General features: G+C 35.3%; 1 protein-coding gene across 1 annotated transcript in view; it reads left to right on the forward strand.

Annotated features, from left to right (window-relative positions):
* The first annotated feature begins 2,090 nt into the window (after positions 1–2,090).
* Positions 2,091–22,447, forward strand: part of LOC145691877 (uncharacterized) — a 28,194-nt gene continuing 7,837 nt past the window's right edge. The window contains exon 1 of the mRNA XM_081767188.1: positions 2,091–2,174. Within this exon, the coding sequence (XP_081623314.1) occupies positions 2,106–2,174 (69 nt within the window). The 5' untranslated portion in view covers positions 2,091–2,105. The remainder of the gene's footprint in view (positions 2,175–22,447) is intronic.

A 22,447-nucleotide genomic window follows, 5' to 3' on the forward strand; every position in this document is an offset into this window, starting at 1 on the left:
AAACTTTCACCATTCTTGTTGCTAATAGGAGTATAAATCGAGACAAAACGTATCCTAGGGCGGCAAATCCAAATCGAAAAGCCATTTCTCGCAATCTTTTACGTTTTTATTCCAAAAAGATAAATATTGATACAGCAAATTGTAGTATTTCTATCATTGTCACTTGCAATAGAAAAATAAATTTGGAAATTGAACCCATTCTTATGGTGTTCAATTCATTATAAGAATATTCTAGATACCTATAACCTTGTTCTTACAATAGGAATCAATGTTGAAATCGAATATCGTAACTTCCCAACACTTTTGGTATGAATAGAGGGAGCTAGATAAAGAAAAGACTTCTGAAACCAGAAATGGTTGTATATTTCCACCACTTCTGGTTACAACAGAGAAATATTCTTGAGTTGTGTTGAATAGATATTACAAAACAGTTTCTTCTTATCTATTACTGTTTAGACCTTTCCACTTCCGGCTTGAATAAAGATCGGGGTGAAATTTATCCTTGAGACGCCAAGTTCATACCAAAGACAAAGTTTTAGGTTCTTATTATCGTTTTGATATGGCAATATAAATATATATAATTACAACGATAATACATAGCTAGATTTAAAAAAAAATCAATTCAATGGTAGAACTCCACTCACACTTCAAGTTTTATTATTGATTACCATACATCAAAACGCTAATAAGAACCGGAAACAGAGTCTTTGGTAAGAACTTTGCGTCCCCAGGATAAATTTCATCCCGATCTTTATTCACGCAGGTAGTAAAAAAGTAAACCACTATAAAGAATACAGGACGGGGAATCCGCCAGCATACAAGAGGTCTTTTTTGTTTTCTTTTGATGTCACGAATCACTTCGCGGAGTTTGTGAACATCTTTAGGTTCACCCTACAAACCTCCCTAGTTTGGAAAAGAACCCCCTAGTTTTAAGTATAAATTTAATTGGGAAATGAATCGAAACTTATATCAATGAGTACATATCATGAAAGAGAATTCCTTCAAGTTTTGTTTAATGTTGGTAAACTTCAACGTGGGATCCATTTGTGGCCTGCACACGTCGAGACTATGTTCCACTTCTCGCCACGTATCCACCAACATTTCAGGTATAACTGTCCCAAACGCCGCGACGATTCTTTCCTGTAAATGACGATTAACTGTTCCACTGACATGAAATGTAGCCTCATCAGAAAAGAGAATCTTTTTTTTAATGACATAATCATCGATTCTGTGTAGAAAGTCAGCAGCAAACTCCTTTCGATTTTATCAGTCTGTTTAATTTCATGTATCAGGTGCAATTTGTAGGCGCGCAACTTAAGTCTTTTACGCACAACATTATACACAGTACCTTTAGGCACTCCTAATTCTAGACTACGTCTGCCAATGACTTCTTCGGGATTCGAACACAAGAAACACGGATCTGTTGAACATCATCTTCAGAAGTTCTCGGTCTACCTGGTGATTTTGCTTTTAAAACACCGCTGGTTTCCTTGAAAGACTTTAGCCAATGACGGACAGTTTTTGCTGTAGGTGGTTCACTACCATACTGACGTCTAAAATTACGAAAAAACAGGACTGGTGTCGTCTCAAGGTCAAGGAGACCTGCCAACTGCAGGGAAGCCAAACTTGGAGAGTTGATGAAACAAACACCACAAACTAGATTAGTGTATATCACTTTGTACAGATTCTAGGACACATTGAAACTAAGGAGTTCTTTTTCGAACACACTGTATATATATATATATAGCTAGATAAATAGGTAAATAAACTTCGCTTTTTCTCTTTCTGTTACATATTTAATTTAACAATAAATGAAATTTTAGCCACTTGAAAAAATGTTTACAATTCTCGTTTGTAATGCAGCTTCGTACACTAACGCGATATATTTATTCTACTCGAATTTTGTAATAACTGGAATGCTAGTATATATTACAATAACATGTTTCACTTGACTCAAAATATAATATAATTATATTAATAATGCACTTAGGAATACATTTTAAATGTGTATAAATAATGAACACATGCACTCCTCAACAATTTGTTTTAATTTTTATTTACAGGAAGCGTATCCTTTTAGATACAAGAAGATCATTATTATCAACATGAACGATACTATGAAGAATTTTATCGAACTTGCTATAAAATTTTTTCCAGAGAAAGCAAGATCCAGGGTAAATATGATCATCCTTACATTATATAATTATTCTGTTAACAAATACAAGTATATGTTAGTGTAATTATTGTAATTATATTATTAAATTGAAGATTTGGTTCCTTATTGAATGGAGTTAAAATTGTATTCGTTTATATTTCCTTAAACATCTTACACTACATTATTTTAGAATAGGCCTGTAATGTAAATTCTAACTTTATTCAATATTACTACATCACTTGGTACCAGTAATTTTTTTATTACCTTATAAACCAACATTTCTGGAGAAATAATGGTTTATATGTAGTTTGGAAAGACACAATAAATGTGTATAACACAGTGCGAATGAAAGAAGGGATGCAAAAACATTAAATAAAATGAGCTCAAGAACAATCAAGACTTAAAATAGGAAAATATTTCTTCTTGTGTATGGCAAGCATCGCAGTAGTTTCAAGTACGAAACTATTTGGAAAAATGTATTGTAATATTTCATACTATTAGTCCTATTAACATTGTCATGTTTCGAATAAAACATAAATAATTTTCTCTGGAATGGAAAACGATTCTGTCCAGAGAACAGAGCTCAGTTACAGGCAAAACTTCCCAATCAAAGCTATGAATACTACTGAAAGTCATGTGTGACGCTTACGTAAATAACTAGTGGTCAGTCGATGTGAGCCGAAGACTTAACCGAAGTGGGCCGAAGTCGTCTAAAAGGCAATATTTAGCAATTTTATAGATACTTAGTCATTTGAACTAGAATCCCTCCACTTCAAATGAACACTAAATTGTTAGAGAATTCACTATGGCAGCAAAGAAGATTGTGGCAATGCTTGTGTTACCATGTGACCTCCTAAAGCTTCAATGAAGTTTTAGCGAGAAGACTGAGGTTTTTGTGTCTCGTATCAATCCATACGTACGGAGTGATATCATCAACATTATAAATGAATGAAGATAAAGTGGAATCATATTCTGTTTACGGAGGAGTCAAGATTCACCCTACAAACTGACTCTCTACGTGATCTCGTCTGACGAGAGCAGCATATGGTATTTCGAACGTCAACGAAACGGTGTGTATTGTCTTCGAGATCGATGCCTTCATCGAGCAATTCATTGAGACTGTTCCTCTGACCACTCGAAGATTGAGATATGAAATGTTAAAACAATACTTGTTTCACTTTCGGTATGCTAGTATAATTTAATTCATTTTCTTGACAGTGGTGTCACCCAAATAGAGATGTGTTCAGAGGCGTGTTTCTCAAAGGGAGGATATTCATAAGATAAAATACGTAGATAAGTATACCGTTGTACATTCGATAGGATATTTGCGGATTATTAAGCTAACAGATGAAATAAAAACCATTTCCTCTTCAATAAACATATGGGAGCTGAACGTTCCTGGCGAAAAATGGGATTGAGTTCACAAGCCTCATCACAACTAATTAAAACATGGATCACTGTTCCTGAACGTGTAATTTTTAACATATGTGTATGTAGGCACAAATTAATATATTAATATAAAAGTAAACAATTAGGATTGTTCACTTATTGTACTACCAAGGATACATTTTTTCATATTCCAAGTATTTTATTTGGAACAAAATCCAATGCCCAGCTATATCTTTGGTATTTTCCTTACCATTTTGTTATCCTATCACCACAAATATAAATACTGAACACTTTAGAATCGTCTTGGATACTTTTAAGAAAAGAAATAGGAATATAAGCTTAAATTAGGAGTCAGTTTGAGTAGGTCGAGTATTCTGATTTTCTCAGTTTCAGGCTTCTTTTTATAACTTTAATATTTAGTATCGTTGGAATATAAATTAATCATTTGAGCACTTTGTAACTTATTATATTTATTGTGCATTCCTAAAAACACCGAGCGCGGAGCATCCCTATTTGTGCATTTTACCCGCTATATCTATGTATAATAATTAAAATTTATTTTATGACGTATGTGAAATGAAAGGTTCACCAATACCTTGTGTTCTCGTTGCCCCGCAGCATTATTAAAGTACTTCGTGAAAGTATCGGTGTCCGTCAGAATTGCCGTCATCTATATATATAAAGACATATTCAAAATACATTTTGTACTATTTGCAAGCACCCAACGGCAGCTTTTTCTTGGTTTGTGTGGATCAAATACCAGGCATTGAGAAAGGTTAAACGTAAATGACTAGATATTACGTTTTTCAGGAGTATCATTCTTGAAAAATTAGGTAAAAGATTCAAAACCCATGGTAAATAGGAAATACTGTAAGTAGGATACATTTGAGTATTAAATTAGTAAATTTTTATACTCTAAAGCAAGCGTGTCAAACTCTCATTTCGCAGCTGGGAAAGATAACAAGCGTCGGGTAAGAAACAATATATTTTCATGTGCTAGGCTAATTTTATCTTAATTGTATTTGTAACACTACAATATTTGGTAAGATTTTCCGCTTACTCTCTTTTTAAATACATCATTAAATACGGAAATGTTTTCTTTTCTTTTTTCGGCTCGCATTATTGTACAGGATGACTTCATTTATTGAGTTTGACTTGCCTGCTTTAAAAGTTTTGTACTCAAGAAATACAAATATAATTACGAATTACAATAATGTTGCCATAAGACTATTCGGAAATAAGTTTCTTTTCGAAATGTCTTTGTTCAATAATTTAAATATCGTTGCATATATATCCGTAAGATAAGTTTAATAAAAACACAACAGTGCAAAAGGAAAGAAATAATACTACCACTTTGTCTCATCTCCTCCTCAATAAACAGCACCTTTAGGAGGACATTTACTTGTCACGTGAGGAGAATTGAATACTGCAGTGAAATTTAGAGCTACGTCATCGGTAGTTCACTACCAGAACGGCCACCCCCCTAATTGGTCTAAATGGAATAGCCAGACGAAAAGTGTTCTGAGAGGAGGCAGAGGTTCCCCCAATAGCTAAGTTAGCGGAAATCATAGTGATTGGTATGGCAACTTGGACATTATTTCCAGGCGTGGCCAGAGTGACTTTAATTGGTGGGATACTACGGAGTCGAAGAAAACGGGAAACCACCACTCTATTTGCCTAGTTTGCTGACAGAAGAAAGAGAGAAAATATGTACAATGGTATCTCGCAGGTTAAAATGTAGTTCCGGATGAAAAATATCTCCCATAGCTTGGGAAGGAAGGGATAGCTTGGGAAGAACTTTTGAACGAGGAAGTAACAAAATGGGGAAGATAGATAGGGAAAGAAAAATATGCAAGAGAAAGAGGTTTAAGATAGAGACATGGAATATACGGACCCTGTTGTATTGAGGGAAATTAAGAAACCTTAAAGAAGAAATGATACAAAATAATCTAAATTTGGTAGGAGTTTGTGAAATTAGATGGCAAGGTAATGGGGTATGGAACAGCAAAGGATAAAGAATGTTTTACTCAGGTAATGAGAAGGGGGTTCACAGTGGTGCAGGAATAATTCTTGGCAAGCGCTTTAAAGAGAAGGTAGTGAAAGGAGAATGTGTTGATGATAGAATTATGAGAAATGGAAAATAGAAAGATCTAGTGATACGGACTTATACACTGACGACTTCGCATACAATTGAACAAGTAGAGGAAAATTATGAGAAAATAGTAGAAATTATAGACAGGGGAAAGAAGGGTGCATGTATAATTGTAATGGGGAATTTCAATACAGTTGTAGGAGAAAACAGGAATGTGGTGTTGTAGGCAAATATGGTTTAAGAGAAAGAAATGATAGGGGAGATGAACTGGTCAATTTCTGTAGACAGAATTCACTAGTATTTGGGAAAACGTGGTTATGATTCAGGAGAGGTATCAGAATAATTTGTAGAACGCGAAGACCACTCTCGGGGTTGTCATTTTCTCTAATCATAACCTTGTGCTTTCCGAAGTAGATATTCAGATGAAAAATATATCCAGGAAAAAAGTAGGCAACAACCTGTTGAATACTGAAAAGTTGAAAAATGTGGAACTAAGAAACCTTTTCGTTAAGGAATTCGAAGAAAAATACTCAAACGAGGAAAGGATAGGTGCAGGTAGTAATAAATGGTAGGAGCTTATTAAACTTTGCATACTGCAGGCTGCAGAAGAAGCAGTAGGTTATCGCGTACACAAAACGGTAAAGAAACCATGGGTTCCAGAATAGATGTTGCTGAAAATGAGGGAAAGAAGAACGTGGAAAAGGTCGAGGACAGAAAGATGTACAAGAAGTTCTAATGAGTTGCGAATTGAAGCAGACAGAGCAAGGGAAGAGTTTGACAAAAGAAAATGCGAGGACATAGAAGAACTGGGAAATATGAGGAAATGTACAAGAAGGTGAAATCTGTGAAACTGCGGAGGAAACGAGGGCTATTACGATGGCAGTAGAAAATAAGAATGGGAAGGTACTGATCAAGAGAAGTGAATTCTTAGGAAGATGGAAATAATATGTTGAGGAATTATCTGAGAATAGTGATAGACCATATGATCTAGATGTTGAAGTAGAAAATCAAGTAGGCGAGGTTGATAAAGGGTTCACTACTCTTCGGAATGAATTTAATAAACTATATCTGAGATTAGGAATGGAAAGGCAACTGGGATAGATAATATACCAATCGAATTCGTTAAAAATATGGGAGACAAGGGCAAGAAAGAATTGTTCCTACTCTGCAATGAAATATATGAGACAGGAGAGTGGCCAACAGACTTAATGAGTATAATCATGATACCGATTCCTAAAAAATCGAACCCAAAGAGATGTGAGGGTTATAGAACTAATAGTCTCATACCTCATAAAGTAAAAATTTTGCTTCAAATTCTGAACAGAGGGTTATATGGGAGAACAAATGAGAAAAGTTAAGGAGAATCGATTTGTGTTTAGAAGAGGTAAGGGTACAAGAGATGCAATTGGATTATTAAGAGTGATCGCTGAAAGGTTATAGGAAAAGGAAAGAGGTGTATGTGGTATTTATTGATCTAGAAAAGGCTATTGACCACATGAAATGGGAATTGTTGTTTGAAATTCTAATGAAAGTTGGGTTAGAATGGAAAGATAGAAGACCCATAAGAAGCTTTAAAATGAACCAACAAGTAAGTGTTAGAATAGGGAAAGAAATGAGACAGGAGAGTGTAATTAGAAGGGGAGTTTGACAGGGATGATGTCTCTCACCTACATTATTTAATATCTATATGGAAGACATAGTCGAGAAAAGCCTACAAAATGAAGACTGCATTTCAATAGAAGGTCAAATTATTAAGTGTATACGGTTTGCAGATGATATGGCGCTTGTTGCAGAATCTGAAGAGAAAATCAATAAGATATTTAAAAACTTGAGGAAGGGTTGTGAAGAATATAGGATGAAAATAAATGTTAGAAAGACAAAAGCCATTGTGATTGGAACTAAGGAGTCGGTGTCACATATAGAAGTAGGAGGAGAGAAAATAGAACCCGTGACTAGTTTGCGATACCTGGGTAGTATTATTAGTAATGATAGGAAATTTGAACTTTAAATAAAAGCAATAGTAGGAATAGCGGAAGAAGCCTTCAGGAAACCTATTTTGTGAGTTGAGTAAAGGACTCAAAAATGCTTCGTGTAAAATATTGTAAGACTTACTACATTGGTCAGAAGCATGGACATTAAGTAAAAATGATGAGAAATGACCGGAAGCTTTCGAAATGTGTGTGTGAACAGTCGAGCGAATTAGCTGGGTCGAGCGGAAAACAAATTAGCTGGTGTTAGAAATGGTAGGAGAGAAAAGAATAATGTTAGACATTATTAAGAAGAGAAAGAGAAACTGGTTGGAACATTGGATAAGAAAGAACTGTATTATGAGGAACGTTTCAGAGGGTATGTTCGCAGAAAAGAGAGGGAGGAGGCAAGGGAGACTATAATTAATGGACGATATCAAAACAGAAAAAATCGTACGTGAAGACAAAGAGGTTAGCGGAAGACCGTGGAGAGTGGAAGCTTCTCAATTGCTGCAAGTGACCAGCCAATAATGTCAGAATACCTATGATGATGATTAATGACTCATCTAGAACGAAATTAATAATGAGTATTTTAAGAAATAGTCAAAGAAATAATAAGAGTAGTTAATTTAAACGTATTTATCATTAATAAAATTAGTAACACCTAATACCATTCTCCGAAGTCTATTTACTAAATTTCTCACTCTCTCTATATATTTTTCCCTGGGGGGAGCTTTGACTCAGTGGTGGAGCATTCACCTCTGGTGCGTTGATCCTTGGTTCGATCTCAGCTCGCGCCAAGTGAGCTTAGTGGTGGACAAACACCGTGTGGATGAACTTTCTCCCGGTTCTTCCATTTCCCCCACTTTCTTCATTCCACCATTTCATTCATTTCTCATCACCAACGACTCCTTTATCCTCGCCAGCATATCCGTGAGACGTAAAACTTCATTTCATTTCATTTCACTTTTTCTATCTTTTACATTCATATTATGATAAAATCTTAAAAGTTGTTTTTGACTTAAAGGTTGATATCTTTCCTTTAACAAGTATTCATTGGTTTACTATTTAGTTTATTCAGTACTTACAAATTCCTTTGTTCATTTTCTTGGATTCAAACGATTCTGCGGAAAGTAACAATTACAACACAAAATTATAGCATTGTTGACATAATAAGTATTATCAAATCTCAAACACTAAATAAATTACAATTTTTAATTACAAAGATAGATTGTGGAAGGGACTGTTTTTCGTATATAAAATGGTATTAGTCGTAATGGGGGAAGGTTTATTTTTTTACAATTTTCTTTGCCTAATCTAGTAAGAAACAGACTAATATAAAAATAAATTAAAGAGAAAACTCTAATCCTAAGATGATATAATGATGGGCCGATATGCCATTGTTTCCGTTTCAATGAAATTTATTTAAAATATATTACTATTTAATAACAATTAATTGAAATGTTTTTGTAAAACTCAAATTGAACCATGAAGAATGCTAAGAGATTTGTATACAAATAAACAAAGCATAATACCCGGAAATGTTTATATTATTGCTGTATGTTCGGTTCACAAGTATCACATAAGCTAAGAGAAATGTATAAGTGTTCGCTGAATATGTATTTAGCCAAATGCTTACTTCTCTATTTTTACCTTAAGTGCAGTACACTTTTGATTTTTTTGTAAAATTATTTTTCATTTTACACAAATACGTAGAATTATGTGCCAAGTGGAAAGTTATGCAAGTAATACTTTTATAATTAATGTAATATTCTATTTATGTCTGGTTGCGTATATTTCTACCCACTTAAGGACAAAAGCAAGTTTTACATGTTGTGCCATTACCAGTGGCACAGATTGGTGAAATGAGCTACACATAGAAAATAATGTTACAGTATAATACAACAGAAAGAAACACGTGCTTAGAAGAATAATGATGACACTTATACACAGAGACAATAACTTACTCTGAAGGTATTACGATTTATGATGACACCTTAACATTACAGTTACAGGCAAATGTTTCTTAGAAGGTGTGTAATCACCACGGTCAGCAATCTTTTCTCTAGAATGAGTCGTCATGCTATCCAGAAGGTTGGTAATGAGTTGATGCGGTATGGATTGCTCCACCAGCTACTGATAACTGTTGGAAGGTCCTTGCTGCATCTGGACGTACTCCAAGCCTCCTTTCCACAGCATAACACGTTCGCTACCGACACAAAAAATATATTTGGGACGCATTGGTTTTCACCAAGGACCAGCGTCCCATATGTGAGACGCTCGGGCTCGTTCTAGCAGATGGTCTGTGGGTAAGGAAATTTTCCTATGACCGGTCTCTAGTGGCGGTTTATGTCTATGAATCGGTCCCTCATAAAATCCGCTGTGTCCCATATATGGGACGTTGGTAGCCAACGTGTTAACTATCTGTTTGATGCAATTCAAACCGGGGATATGAGCAGGAGAGTTCATTCCCCGAAAATTCCCTTATTCCAAGAGTATCCAGCTGCAATGTTCAACGCCGTCGCGCATTATCATTAATAAAGTTAAGATTGAAGTCGACCACATTTCTGAAGACACATACATGGAAAGGAGTTCAATGTTACAATAACGTTTACTGGTGAAAGTACCTTCTTAAAAAATTTGGAGGTTTGTATGCACATGTAACATTAAACCTCTTCACACAAGAACACCTAGTCTACCAAAATGATCATATTAGACAATGTCCCTGAGTTCATTGGTGTTCATGCCTCTCGTAAAAGACTTAAACGTTCTAAAATTAATATTCAGAGTAAATCTGTTCTCATCTAAGAACAGAACGCTACCCTACTACTCCCCGGTCGTAATGTTCTTCGTAGCATCTCATATGTGCCGTCGATGTAGAAGTGTTAACGGAACACAACGTAATCGACTTTGGGAGAAAGGATCGGTGAAGGCAATCAACGTGTCAATGCTGAAAGTGGGATTGGGCGCCATAATGTCCTGTTAAATTTCTTTGCAATTGCAGCCCCCTCTTTGACATCCAGCATTTCTCACTTATTGCGCAATGTTAGTAGTAATCGGCTGCTGCAGTTGGTGGTGGTTAACCAGTATCTCTCGCTCACACAGCATTGCTTGTCATTTGGACGCTCCTTATTCACGTAAAACAAGTTGTGGACAACACTAAATCCACGTTTAACATATTTAAAATATACATGTAAAATGGAAACTTACAATGACACCTTTAATATTCAATGTTGCTGACTGAGAATGCCACAATATCACAAACACTAATTTTAAGGTACTATACAACTGCAATAATGCAACTTAGAAGGGCAAAGAGACGCACATGCACAACAACTTAGTGTCAGATACCAAGATCATGTTATGATGCATTTCGAATAAATAGGAAGAAAGTTACAAGGCAATGAAAATTCGAATTTTTGACAAAAAGTTTTATTTCGAAAAGTGCTGAGATAAGTACCAAGAGCGGTTATTTTGTTTCCAATAGACTGAAAAAGTTATAATGTCATTTACAGCGATTTGGTACCTCCAACCATTCCAGAAATATGACAAACGTTGGTAAACGCAGCTTAAAATAACGTATTAGTGAGAAAGGTTTAAATTATTTGTCTCTTTCTTTTGCTTTTCGTACTATACTTTAGCGATAATATTTAGTAGTTGTAGATAAAACAACTTCTTGTGGTTATTTTTACACAATTGTAAGCAGTGTTGCAAACTCTACCAATGTTTATTGTATCTCTGGAACGGTTGGATTACAACGACTTACCGAAGGTAGTCGTCAACCTGGTTCGACAAAATATGATATACAAATCTCGAGTGGTAGTAATCTTTAATAATTATATACTATCGTTCTCACCTTTTATATAAGAATGATAACGTCGATAAACAGTGCTAAAAATGGTTTATTAGTTGATATACTTTATAATATATTTTCCTTAACACTGTCAAGCACACAAACTTGCTGACTCGGTATCCATAAACATGTACATAGCAACAACTATCCCATAATAATATCTTACATATCTTAAAAACATTCTTCTTCTGTTATTATTAAATTAACATTCTATGAAGTATAGTGCATATGTATGAGCACTTTCTGCCCAAGGTACAGGTAATTATTAACCTATCCAAAGTATTGTTATATAAAAATGTCGCCCGACAAATGGACTGAATATAAAAGTCATAAGTGAGTTTGGCTTTTATCTTCAAGAACCACTGGTCCGTTTACAATAGTGTTCTTAAATTACATATGTACTTTATATTTTGATCGCACCTCGTATATATCTTCATTACATCTATATATATAAAAGAGAACGTACAAATCCTTTGTTAGCTCATCACGCTAATACGGCTGAACCAATTTCTTTTATTTTTGGGGGGTTATTAGGATTTGGACCCTAGATGGTTTTTATCATATCACTTTAATTTTCAATTACCAGTGTCTTGAGATAATTGACCATTCAGGTGTCCATTACGTACAAATCCTTTGTTAGTTCATCATAGGTATAAAAATAAACGTATGTATATGCAACCCGCATGACCGTGTCACTCGGCGGGTTAACATAAATGACAGGCGTTATAATGGTTTTTATCATATCACTTGAAAGCGAAAAAGTAAAAATTATCTAAGTAACAAAGTTTATTGCGTTCGGGGGTGACCGCAGCGAAGCGGGGCGGGTTAACATAAATGACAGGCGATATAATGTTAACATTTACTGCAATCTTCTATGGTTTTTATCATATCACTTGAAAGCGAAAAAGTAAAAATTATCTAAGTAACAAAGTTTATTGCGTTCCGGGGTGACCGCAGCGAAGCGGGGTGAACGCTGCTAGTTTCATATATATATATAGATACATTTATGACAAATCTTTAATTTAGTTAATACTTATTTTGAACAATAAAGTTTCAATACAAATTGATATAATGAAAACAATTTTTGTGCTTAATCAATCATGAATTAAATTATAATCCTTCACATTAATAAGAAAGAATTCAAATCCTTGAAAACTTATCGTTGGTTAATGAAAATCAAAGAAAATAAAATTGAACAAAGATCGAAAATTAAACAGAACCTACGTTAGAATAACCAAATGGAAGAAAATAAGCCTATTTTTACATAAACAGAAAACACCCTTTTGGTATTATATATATATATATTTTTTCAGTATTCTTCATTCCTATTTATTTGAGCAAGAATGTCAGGTGCAACTAACTCTTTCACTAGATGCATCCATTTTTCCTTTGTATACTGAGTAGGTTTCCAAACCTTTAACTCATCTATATTACGAAGTCCAATTGACGTACCTGTTTTAGCGTTCAACAATTCAAAAACCTTAGGATTTATTTCCTTAAAACATAAATAAGGACCTGAGAAAATGTCACAAAATTTATAAATCTTCTTTAACAACATATTACTTTGTGGATGTTGTTTAACAAAAACTAAGTCATTGACCTTGATCCGATATTTTCCTTCTTGCAAAGACTCTACTTGTGAATTACGTTTCAAAAATTTGCTATGTCTTCGGATTTTTACCATATTCACTAAACTGGAAGAATCTATAATTGTCGAATCTTCTATGGCTTGTACTTTAGATTGACTGAATTGTAAACCAGAGGCATCAATTTGGTACCCAAGAAATTCTATAGAATTCTGCAGAAATTTGGATTTCTGTAGATTGATAGTAAGGCCCGAACTTTCCAATCTGTCTAAAACTATATCTAAGTACTTCAAATATTCATGTGGATTTTTCCCCATGATTAAGATGTCATCAGCATAAGTTATCACGTTGCTACATAAGTCTTGACCTAGAACTTTGTTCAAGCAGGATGCTAACGCCGCACTACCATTGATAACCCCAAAGACTACACGATTGTATTCGTATAAATGACCTTCAAAACTAAATGCTGTGTACGGTTTCGAATCTTCATGTAATTCGACCTGATTATACGCCATCACTAGATCTAAATTTCCGAATACAGTGTTCCCTTGTAAAGAAGCTAGTATTTCTTCCACTGGAGGATACCTCACTTGTTCCAGATCAATGTGGCAATTCGTGCGTCTCAAATCTAATACCACACGTAGAGAACCATTTTTCTTTGGAACAACATGTAATGGATTAAGGTGGACGCTTCGGGAAGGCCTAATGATCCCATCTCTTAACATATCTGTAATTTGCTGACGTACATTCTCCCTGTATCTATATGGAATTATATAGGGCTTAGTTACTATGGGTTTGTCTGTTTTAACTTTAAAAGAATAAACAAAATCCTTGCAACGCCCAGGATGTTCTGAAAAGACATTTCTATGCTTATATAAGATATCCTTAAAGTCAGTTTTTACTGTATTATCAGCAAAATCAAGGCTGCTTTCGAGTGATTTAACACGCTCAGAAAACAATACATCGTCCTTTACATCCACCAATTTTTGTGTGTCTTCCATTCGTTGATCATTTAATTTACCACTTTCTGCACTAACAAAAACATTATTCACTGTAGGAGAAATATCATTATATTGACAAGCAAGATTATCTAATTTTGGAAGCAGTTTCTGAACGATTTCCTGAGGTATACCCGGTATAGTCAACGTTTGGTTTTTAAAATCAAGCATGACACGTAATTGTGATAATAAATCTAATCCCATAATTAATTTCTCGTTAAGTTCCTTTATTACCAGAATAGGGATTGATATTTCAAAATCTTGAATAGTTATTGTCACACGAGTAATTCCAGCTACTCTCTTTTTATGTTTACCGGTAAAATCAACTATGATAAGGTTCTCAGCCTTTTGTAGTTTAGGATTCGAATAATTACTAGTAATTGCTTTCCACAATGAATACGATAATAGAGAGGCATTTGCTCCTGTATCAAGTAAAGCTTCAGTACTTAACCCATTGACTTTAATAGGTATTTTAGCTGTACTATAGGATTTTAAAAATACAAAATTTTCTTCAATATTAAAACCATCATTGACAGTATCATCTTCAAACCAACAACGATTTACAACAGGTATAAATTGGTACTGACATCTATTATTTGCTATTTCCGAATAATTACAGAGACGTCATGTGAAAGATCATTTTCATCATTAACATGAACATATAAATTGGAAGATAAATGTTCATAAGAATTATCGCTTAAATTTCTAGGTAAATGTTCATGAGAATCTACAGCTGATATGGGTTTAACCCCTACCACATCAGCCGCAATTAGTTTAAATTTATACTGGTGTATGGTTCTAATAAAGTACATTGCACAGCACAATCATGATTATGTCCCGTATTATTGTTCTGTACAGACATTACTTCAATACCTGGATCCTGATGCGAAGTGACATCTCTTGTCCTCCCATTACGTCTATCCACGTAGTTCGCTGTATTCCTGGAATTTCGCCATACATTCCGTCTATTTTTAAACCTATTTTGATTATATGGTCTAACATATGGATTGCTACGATTAATTAGGTTAGGCGGATTCCCTAAATAACTTTGTCTATTTTGCTCGTTTTGACTGCTAGAATTTACTCGGCTTAGGTTATGTTCCGTATTGTTCACACTTCGGATATTCAAATTCCGAACAGGCACAAAATGATCTGAATTATTCTTATTTTTACCCACTCCTGCTTGTTGATTCATAGCATGGTATTGAGTTTCATAGCATTGGACAAGCATTAATAAATGGTTGAAACTCATACACTGTGTGGAAAATAAGATCTGTTGTAACTTAAATGGAAGCAAATTTCGAATTGATGCTATTATTCTCGATTCCGATTGCAATGGATTAACGACCTTTAATTCGTTGTATGTATTTACAACAAACTCTACAACAGATTTATGCAATCGAGGATTGAAGTGTTGATTTCTAATGGTGGCATCTCTATTTGCCAGCAAAAAGTCATTTTCATAATTCGCGATCAATGCCGCTTTGAATTCCTCATATGTACTGATGTGATCACGTACTGCTTTAAACCATAGTGAACAAGGTGGGAGTAATACATGAGGGATTAATTTCATATATTGTGATCTATCTATACACATTATATTGCACTCATCCTGGAATTTCTCTAAGAAAGAAGTAGCAATCTCGTTACACTTACCACTGAATTTACTCATGGCTCGTATTTCACTCATCTTAACACTTAATTTTACCTTCCTTTTATCATTCCATGTACCCGTTGGGTGACAGTTCCTATTCATGACGTGATGTGTCGTTACACCATCTATGTTTCGTCCATCTGTACTCTTCGGATGAATTTCTTCTAAAATGATATCCTCATCAGATACCGGCGAAGGTGGGTTCATCTCTGGTGAGTGTGGAAACTCCAAGCGACCATCACACAGGTTATTGTGGTATGTGTGGTCCTTAACCTGTAGCATTCTAATTTCTTCCTGTAACGTAGCTAACAATTGCGTATTTGTACGTATGTTGTTAGCATTACTGATGACCTGGATCTTTTGTTGTTGAACAGAAGATTCGGTTACTTCTAAATCCTTTTTTATATCACTGATTTCTTGGCTCAGGTGGTTGTGATTACTCTGGCATTTCTCCGATATTCATTTTAACTTTTACTCGAACTGCGAGGTGATATCGCTCATCGTCTGGATAATTAATTGTTTTGTTTCATCCGACTTCTGTTCCATTCGTTTGCTTAATTCCTCGTATTGTTTGTTAGATTCATCAGACTTCTGTTCTATTCGTCTACTTAATTCTTCAGAGTTATGCTTCATCGTCTGCTTTAACTCAGTAGACATCTGCATCAATTGCTGTTGTAATACTAGCAAGATTCGATCTTCTGATGATGTCATTTCTGGTGCTACATTATGTTCACCATTGTCACTATTATGGGACTCCTTTTCCATTGTTTCATTGTCCATTTTTCTTATAATTGTTCTACCACTTCGTAATATGGTCAAATTTGTATTCATTAACTATATGACAAAAAGTAAATTCAACCTTACTCTGCTTCGGGATCTGAATTTGCAGTATTTCCCGGGTTAGGTAAACCAAAATTTTTACAACGACTTACCGAGGGTAGTCGTCAACCTGGTTCGACAAAATATGATATACAAATCTCGAGTGGTAGTAATCTTTAATAATTATATACTATCGTTCTCACCTTTTATATAAGAATGATAACGTCGATAAACAGTGCTAAAAATGGTTTATTAGTTGATATACTTTATAATATATTTTCCTTAACACTGTCAAGCACACAAACTTGCTGACTCGGTATCCATAAACATGTACATAGCAACAACTATCCCATAATAATATCTTACATATCTTAAAAACATTCTTCTTCTGTTATTATTAAATTAACATTCTATGAAGTATAGTGCATATGTATGAGCACTTTCTGCCCAAGGTACAGGTAATTATTAACCTATCCAAAGTATTTTGTTATAGGATATATCAAGTTGCTGTAAACGGCATTGTGATTCTTTAGTCTATTGGAGATCATAACTCCTCGGATATGAAACTTATCTAAACACTTTTTTGAAATAATACACTTATGAGAAGTCAAATTTTAAAGTTTTCTGTAACTATGTTCCTATTTATTCGAAGTGCAGCATATCAGGAGCGCAGTTTCCGACACATCCGAAGTTGCTTTGAATGTACATTGCTCTGTCCTTCCCAGTTACTTTATTACTGCCAGAGCCGTAGCTAAGGGGGGGCCAGCGGGGCGCCCGCCCCGGGCGCTGATAGCAAGGGGGCGCCGGATGAGCAAGGAGAAAGAAAAAGTTGTGTTGGACATGAATAAGAGACAAGTCGCCCCCAGAAAGTATTGGCGCCCTATTAGATCAATATTGCTGTCGGTTATCAATGAAATACGTAGATTTCTTAAAAATTTTCTTGCTCGCTTCGCTCGCAATCCAAAAGTTTAAATAAGTCACAACAAGTTTTTACTTATTACTTAATGACTTATAGATGATTTCTTAATGACATGTGATATACAAGGTGCCGAGTAATGACTTATAGTGTACGCAGGAGCATTTTCAAAATCAGAAACGAGCAAAGTCGTGTTCGGCGTTTTGACAGTGATGAGCTTGCTTAGTTCAAAACGTTTTTCTACCCCTGGGGGCCGCAGTGCGTGTGTTTTCTTGGGGTCTCCCGTTTCCTCCCCTTTCTTCATTTCACCATTTTATTCGTTACTCATCATCACCGTCTCCTTGAGTCTAACCGGCATAACCGTAGGACGTAAAAATCAAAGATTTCATTTCATTTTTTTCTACCCAATCCGATTAATCACGACGCACACTGGCGCAAAAGCACTGAATTCTTGGCAAAAATAAGAATTCGCAATATGAAGCAGAAAATTGAAAGAAAACCAATTAGTTTGGTGTGTGCAGTGGCTACAATAATGTTATTTCGACATTATTTTATCAAAAACATAGAGTTTTACATCATAAGAGGAAATATTCCTTATATTTGCGCCTAAATAGTATAACAGATTATATGATTGGCATAAACAAACGCGTGGGCAATATGCTTTGATTTGGCAATTTACGATTGGCTTACATTCTTACGCATGAAAGGAAAAAGTGTACTTATTCTTTTTACAGCTGAAGAGTAATAAAATTGAAGAAAAGTTCTTGCTTCTCAAAATTATTTCAAAGTTGTGGAGGATTCGTTATGACAATGAAGATGCAAGGACGCTTCAATACATAAAAATTATCTCATCGCAAGTTCTCGATACGAATATATTATCGGATATATTAAACATATTATGATTTATAAGCATCAGTAACCTGTTCAGCTTGTTTTATATATTGCATCGTGCATTCCGTGAGCCGATTTCATGGCTTGATTGGAACACTCTGAGTTGGAGCGAGCGGAGGCTCATTACAGTTGATTCCAATGTCACTTCTGTGCAAGCATCGCATCACAAAAAAAACACAATACTGAATTGATCAACACCATTTTAAATATGGTTCTACCTTATGGTCCATAGATTGTTTAGCAAACATTGACGTTTCAAAATATCGCCACCATTAATCACATATGTTTGACTAGAGTTTAGTTCTGTTGGCGAATGCCAGAGAAATATGACTAGATATTGGAAACAAGATGGGTCCTAAGGGGCGAAGCACCAAGTAGGTTGCCGGCAAAATTCCCAGAATCGATCTATATTCAACTTTATCACTACGTGCATGGGGATCACACGTCTTATAACCTAACACTTGCACTCACATTCATCCCAGCTCAATTCAAAAGCAGCATTGCATCCAAAATGCGGTTTTCCTCAAACATTTTCATGCGCTATATTTCCCAAAAGTGCAAATATGTGCAGGTTTTCTCTTTGCATACAGTAAGAACAATGTTTCCGCTACGATATATTAAAAAATCACAGACATAACATTATTATGCCATATTTTCTACTAAAATGCCATTCTATCGTTTGAGTACAGTTTATATGCTTTCAGTACCACAGCATTTTCCAAATACGATATTAAGTAGGGGATTACCATAGGGATATGATAATGATATTAACATCATTCCAAATATGATTATTGACTACACATCACATCAACATTCTAAATATACAAAACGATACATACATGTGGGTCGTGTCACCATGTTTACCAGCCACTTAATATCTACACGGAATAGTCGCATGCAAAGTCAATTTCCTATCTTCTGTCACTAAGCAGCGCCTCTCCGGCTTCGGTGGATAACCAAGTTTACACGTTCCATGAGTTAAGTGTAAACTGCTATCACTTCTTTCCCTGCACACTATTTTATGTGTACACTATTAAGGTTTCATTATAACAAATTATATCCAGTCAATCTTTTATTTCATTTTTCGAGTTTTTGCTAAGAATTGCCTGGATTGGCCCCACTGTGCGACGGTGAGAATGAAGGTATGAAAGTGACAAGAATGAAGAGACACATTCAAGCTGCTGTTTGCGCGGGAATATTAAAAATAAAAGTAAACGAGGGAAACAATAACATTTTCGAACTTCAAGCAGTTGTAGAATAAGGGCTTAAGGGATCAGAACTTAGCCCAACGAAGTTCGACTTTTTTTTCAGACACTAATCACTACCAATGATTTATTTTAAAATTCCATTGACATATCAAATGCTTCCAATTTGGAGGAATTTATTGAGGTCATTTTTCATCAACTTTTTATATCGGCACCACATTATTTTGTGTATGCGTGTGTGTTTTTATCTATCTACATACATACAAAACATAAGTACACACATTCTTCATATATGTGCGTGTTAGTGTATTTTAATATGTTAATTAATAATAAGTACCTTAAATTCGGAACTTTCATTCATTAAGAAATTAAGTAATTACTATAATTTCATACATATTTTGGATTTGAAGTACAAACCTTGAACATATTCTTCACTTCCATCGATCAATATTTAGAAATTCACAAAGAAGGCTCCTGAATTTCCATTACATTTCACAAAATATTTTTTACCGTTAAGAGATCGAAATTAACATACTATTGATGTGGTCACATACAGAATAAAATTAAAAAGTTTACAATTATTACTGGAAATTAATACTGTCACCCATTTGGAACAATTTAAAAGCACATAGTTTTTAATGTATTGAAATTTCATTTCTTATCAATAGTATGAAACGTTGTAAATAGTAGTAACTTTCCATAACTGTTCTCCTAGTGAATTTGTATACAACCAAAGGTAGTTTTGTCAAGCTTAACAAAAAGTCCAAAATAAGACTCTCGAAAACAGCTCTTATTTGGAAAAGGTTGTAATGGTAAGAAGATTAATAAAAATTCAGCGTAGCGTAACAACAAAAGCTGCTTTTCTTATATATATATATATATATATATATATATATATATATATATATATATATATATATATATAATGATTGGTAAAGTGAGTGTAGGGGCGCTGAATTCTACTTCGCCCCGGGCGCCGAAATATCTAGCTACGGCTCTGATTACTGCTGTAGAGTATTCCAAAGATTACGTTTGTTGTACTGTAGCATCTCTTGTTGCCAACACTGAACATTAAGGGAGACCGGGGCTATTTGAGTATACTAAGAGAAAACTCAAAATTCCCCCCCCCCAAAAAAAAAGACGTACTTTACAGTTTAAATAACACTAGCCAACAAAAGTTTACTTTTTTCTGTAACTGAGAACATTAATCTTTGTGTTTTCGGGTGTGCTGATAAGGAAAATGTTAATGAAAATGCAAGATTAGCTCTCGTTTTGAAGTTATCATAATTTTACGTTATTGCCTATATAAGCTTATCCGTGTATTTTCCTTGTTATCCCTGGGAGGAAGGTCACTGAAGGCGCAACCGCCTTGCCTGGCGTTTGTAGTTTTCTGCTGGTGATTCCCTGATTAGTGTCCAACAATAATCGGCCAACATTGATCATTCCACTTCCCCTGGTATCTCATTTCCACTTCCGAAATTGGCTGGGGAAAGCGTTCCCCGTGCTCGTCGCTTACAGCACCACAGTTGTCAGGAAAGAAGTCCAAGCGGGAATCTAAGAAATGTAATTTTAAGGACATGTTACACCCCAGTCTATCGTAACAGTGCAGAAGATTTGCCACAAGATCCTTATTGTTTTCTGTCCTCTTATTTCCAAAAAAGTTTGTTAATACTTGAACAAAGGCATCCCATGCTAACTTTGCATCACCTGTCAGGATGGTGTTAAAATGCTCATCTTTGTACAGTTTACGCATCTAAGGACGCACAAAGATCCCCTCTTCTATTTTCGCCTCACTAAGACGTGGAAATTTCTCGCGCAAATAGAGAAATACTTCCCCAGTTTTGTGCATGGCCTTAACAAAGTTTTGCATTACGCTCAGTTTTACATGAAGAGCAGGGAGAATTATGTTCTTGGATTCGATAAGTGCTTCGTGCATACCATTGTAAGGTTCTGGTTCAAATGATTGACGCTTAGGCTAAAATTTCTTTTTATAATGAAGAGCTTTGGCGCGGCTATCCCAGAGGCACAGGAAGCAACATTATTTGGTGTAGCCCTGTTGTAGCCCAAGCAATATGCCTATGACTTTCAGATCGCCGGAAATCTGCCATTTAAACTTGTCATAACTCAATCGCAATAACAATTGTTTCATGTTATCATATGTTCCTTTTATGTAAGGTGCATATCCAATCGGAATCGATGGTAGCGTGTTGTCATTATGCAGGAGAACGCATTTGAGACTTATTTTGGAGGAATCGATTAACAACCTCCACTCATCACTTTTATAGTCAATGCCCATATCTGCCATTAGTCCCTCTACATTACTACAAAATACCATGTTCATTTCACTTTCGAAAAATGGAAGGAATGACATATGGCGGTTACGGAATGCAGTCACATTTTCCGCCTTATCAAGGCAATTCCACTGTTGTAGTCTTGACGCCAACAGTTCAGTTTTATCTTTCGGCAATTCCAGATCTCTCACTAGGTCATTAAATTCACACTGTGTTATTTTGTGATTCTCTGTACACTCATCGTTACACACAAAATCAGGATCTTTCGAAGAACAGGGTTTTGAAGGTGATGGTGCAGCACTAGTTTCACTACCGCCCTCGTTACTATTACAATCAGGTGGAACAGGAACAGACAGTCCATCTTCGTGAGGCACTGGTCGAATGGCCGACGGACGTATGTTAGGGTATATCAAGGAAGAGTTTTCTTCTTGGAAAAACCATGTGTTAGTGGAGTTGTCATACAAAAGTAACTATCATCCACATGGTTTGATGGTTCTCGGCAGATCATGGGTATAACAAAGCCCATGGAAGATCTTTTACGGTTTAACCACTAATGAAGACTCGAGACACAAGGTATGCAACATACATGAGGAACCCAGGACTTGTCCTGGTCCCGATTTCACAGCCAAAG

This window comes from Thermobia domestica, chromosome 8, assembly GCF_964235325.1.
Source record: "Thermobia domestica chromosome 8, izTheDome1.hap1.1, whole genome shotgun sequence".
Lineage (NCBI taxonomy): Eukaryota > Metazoa > Arthropoda > Insecta > Zygentoma > Lepismatidae > Thermobia > Thermobia domestica.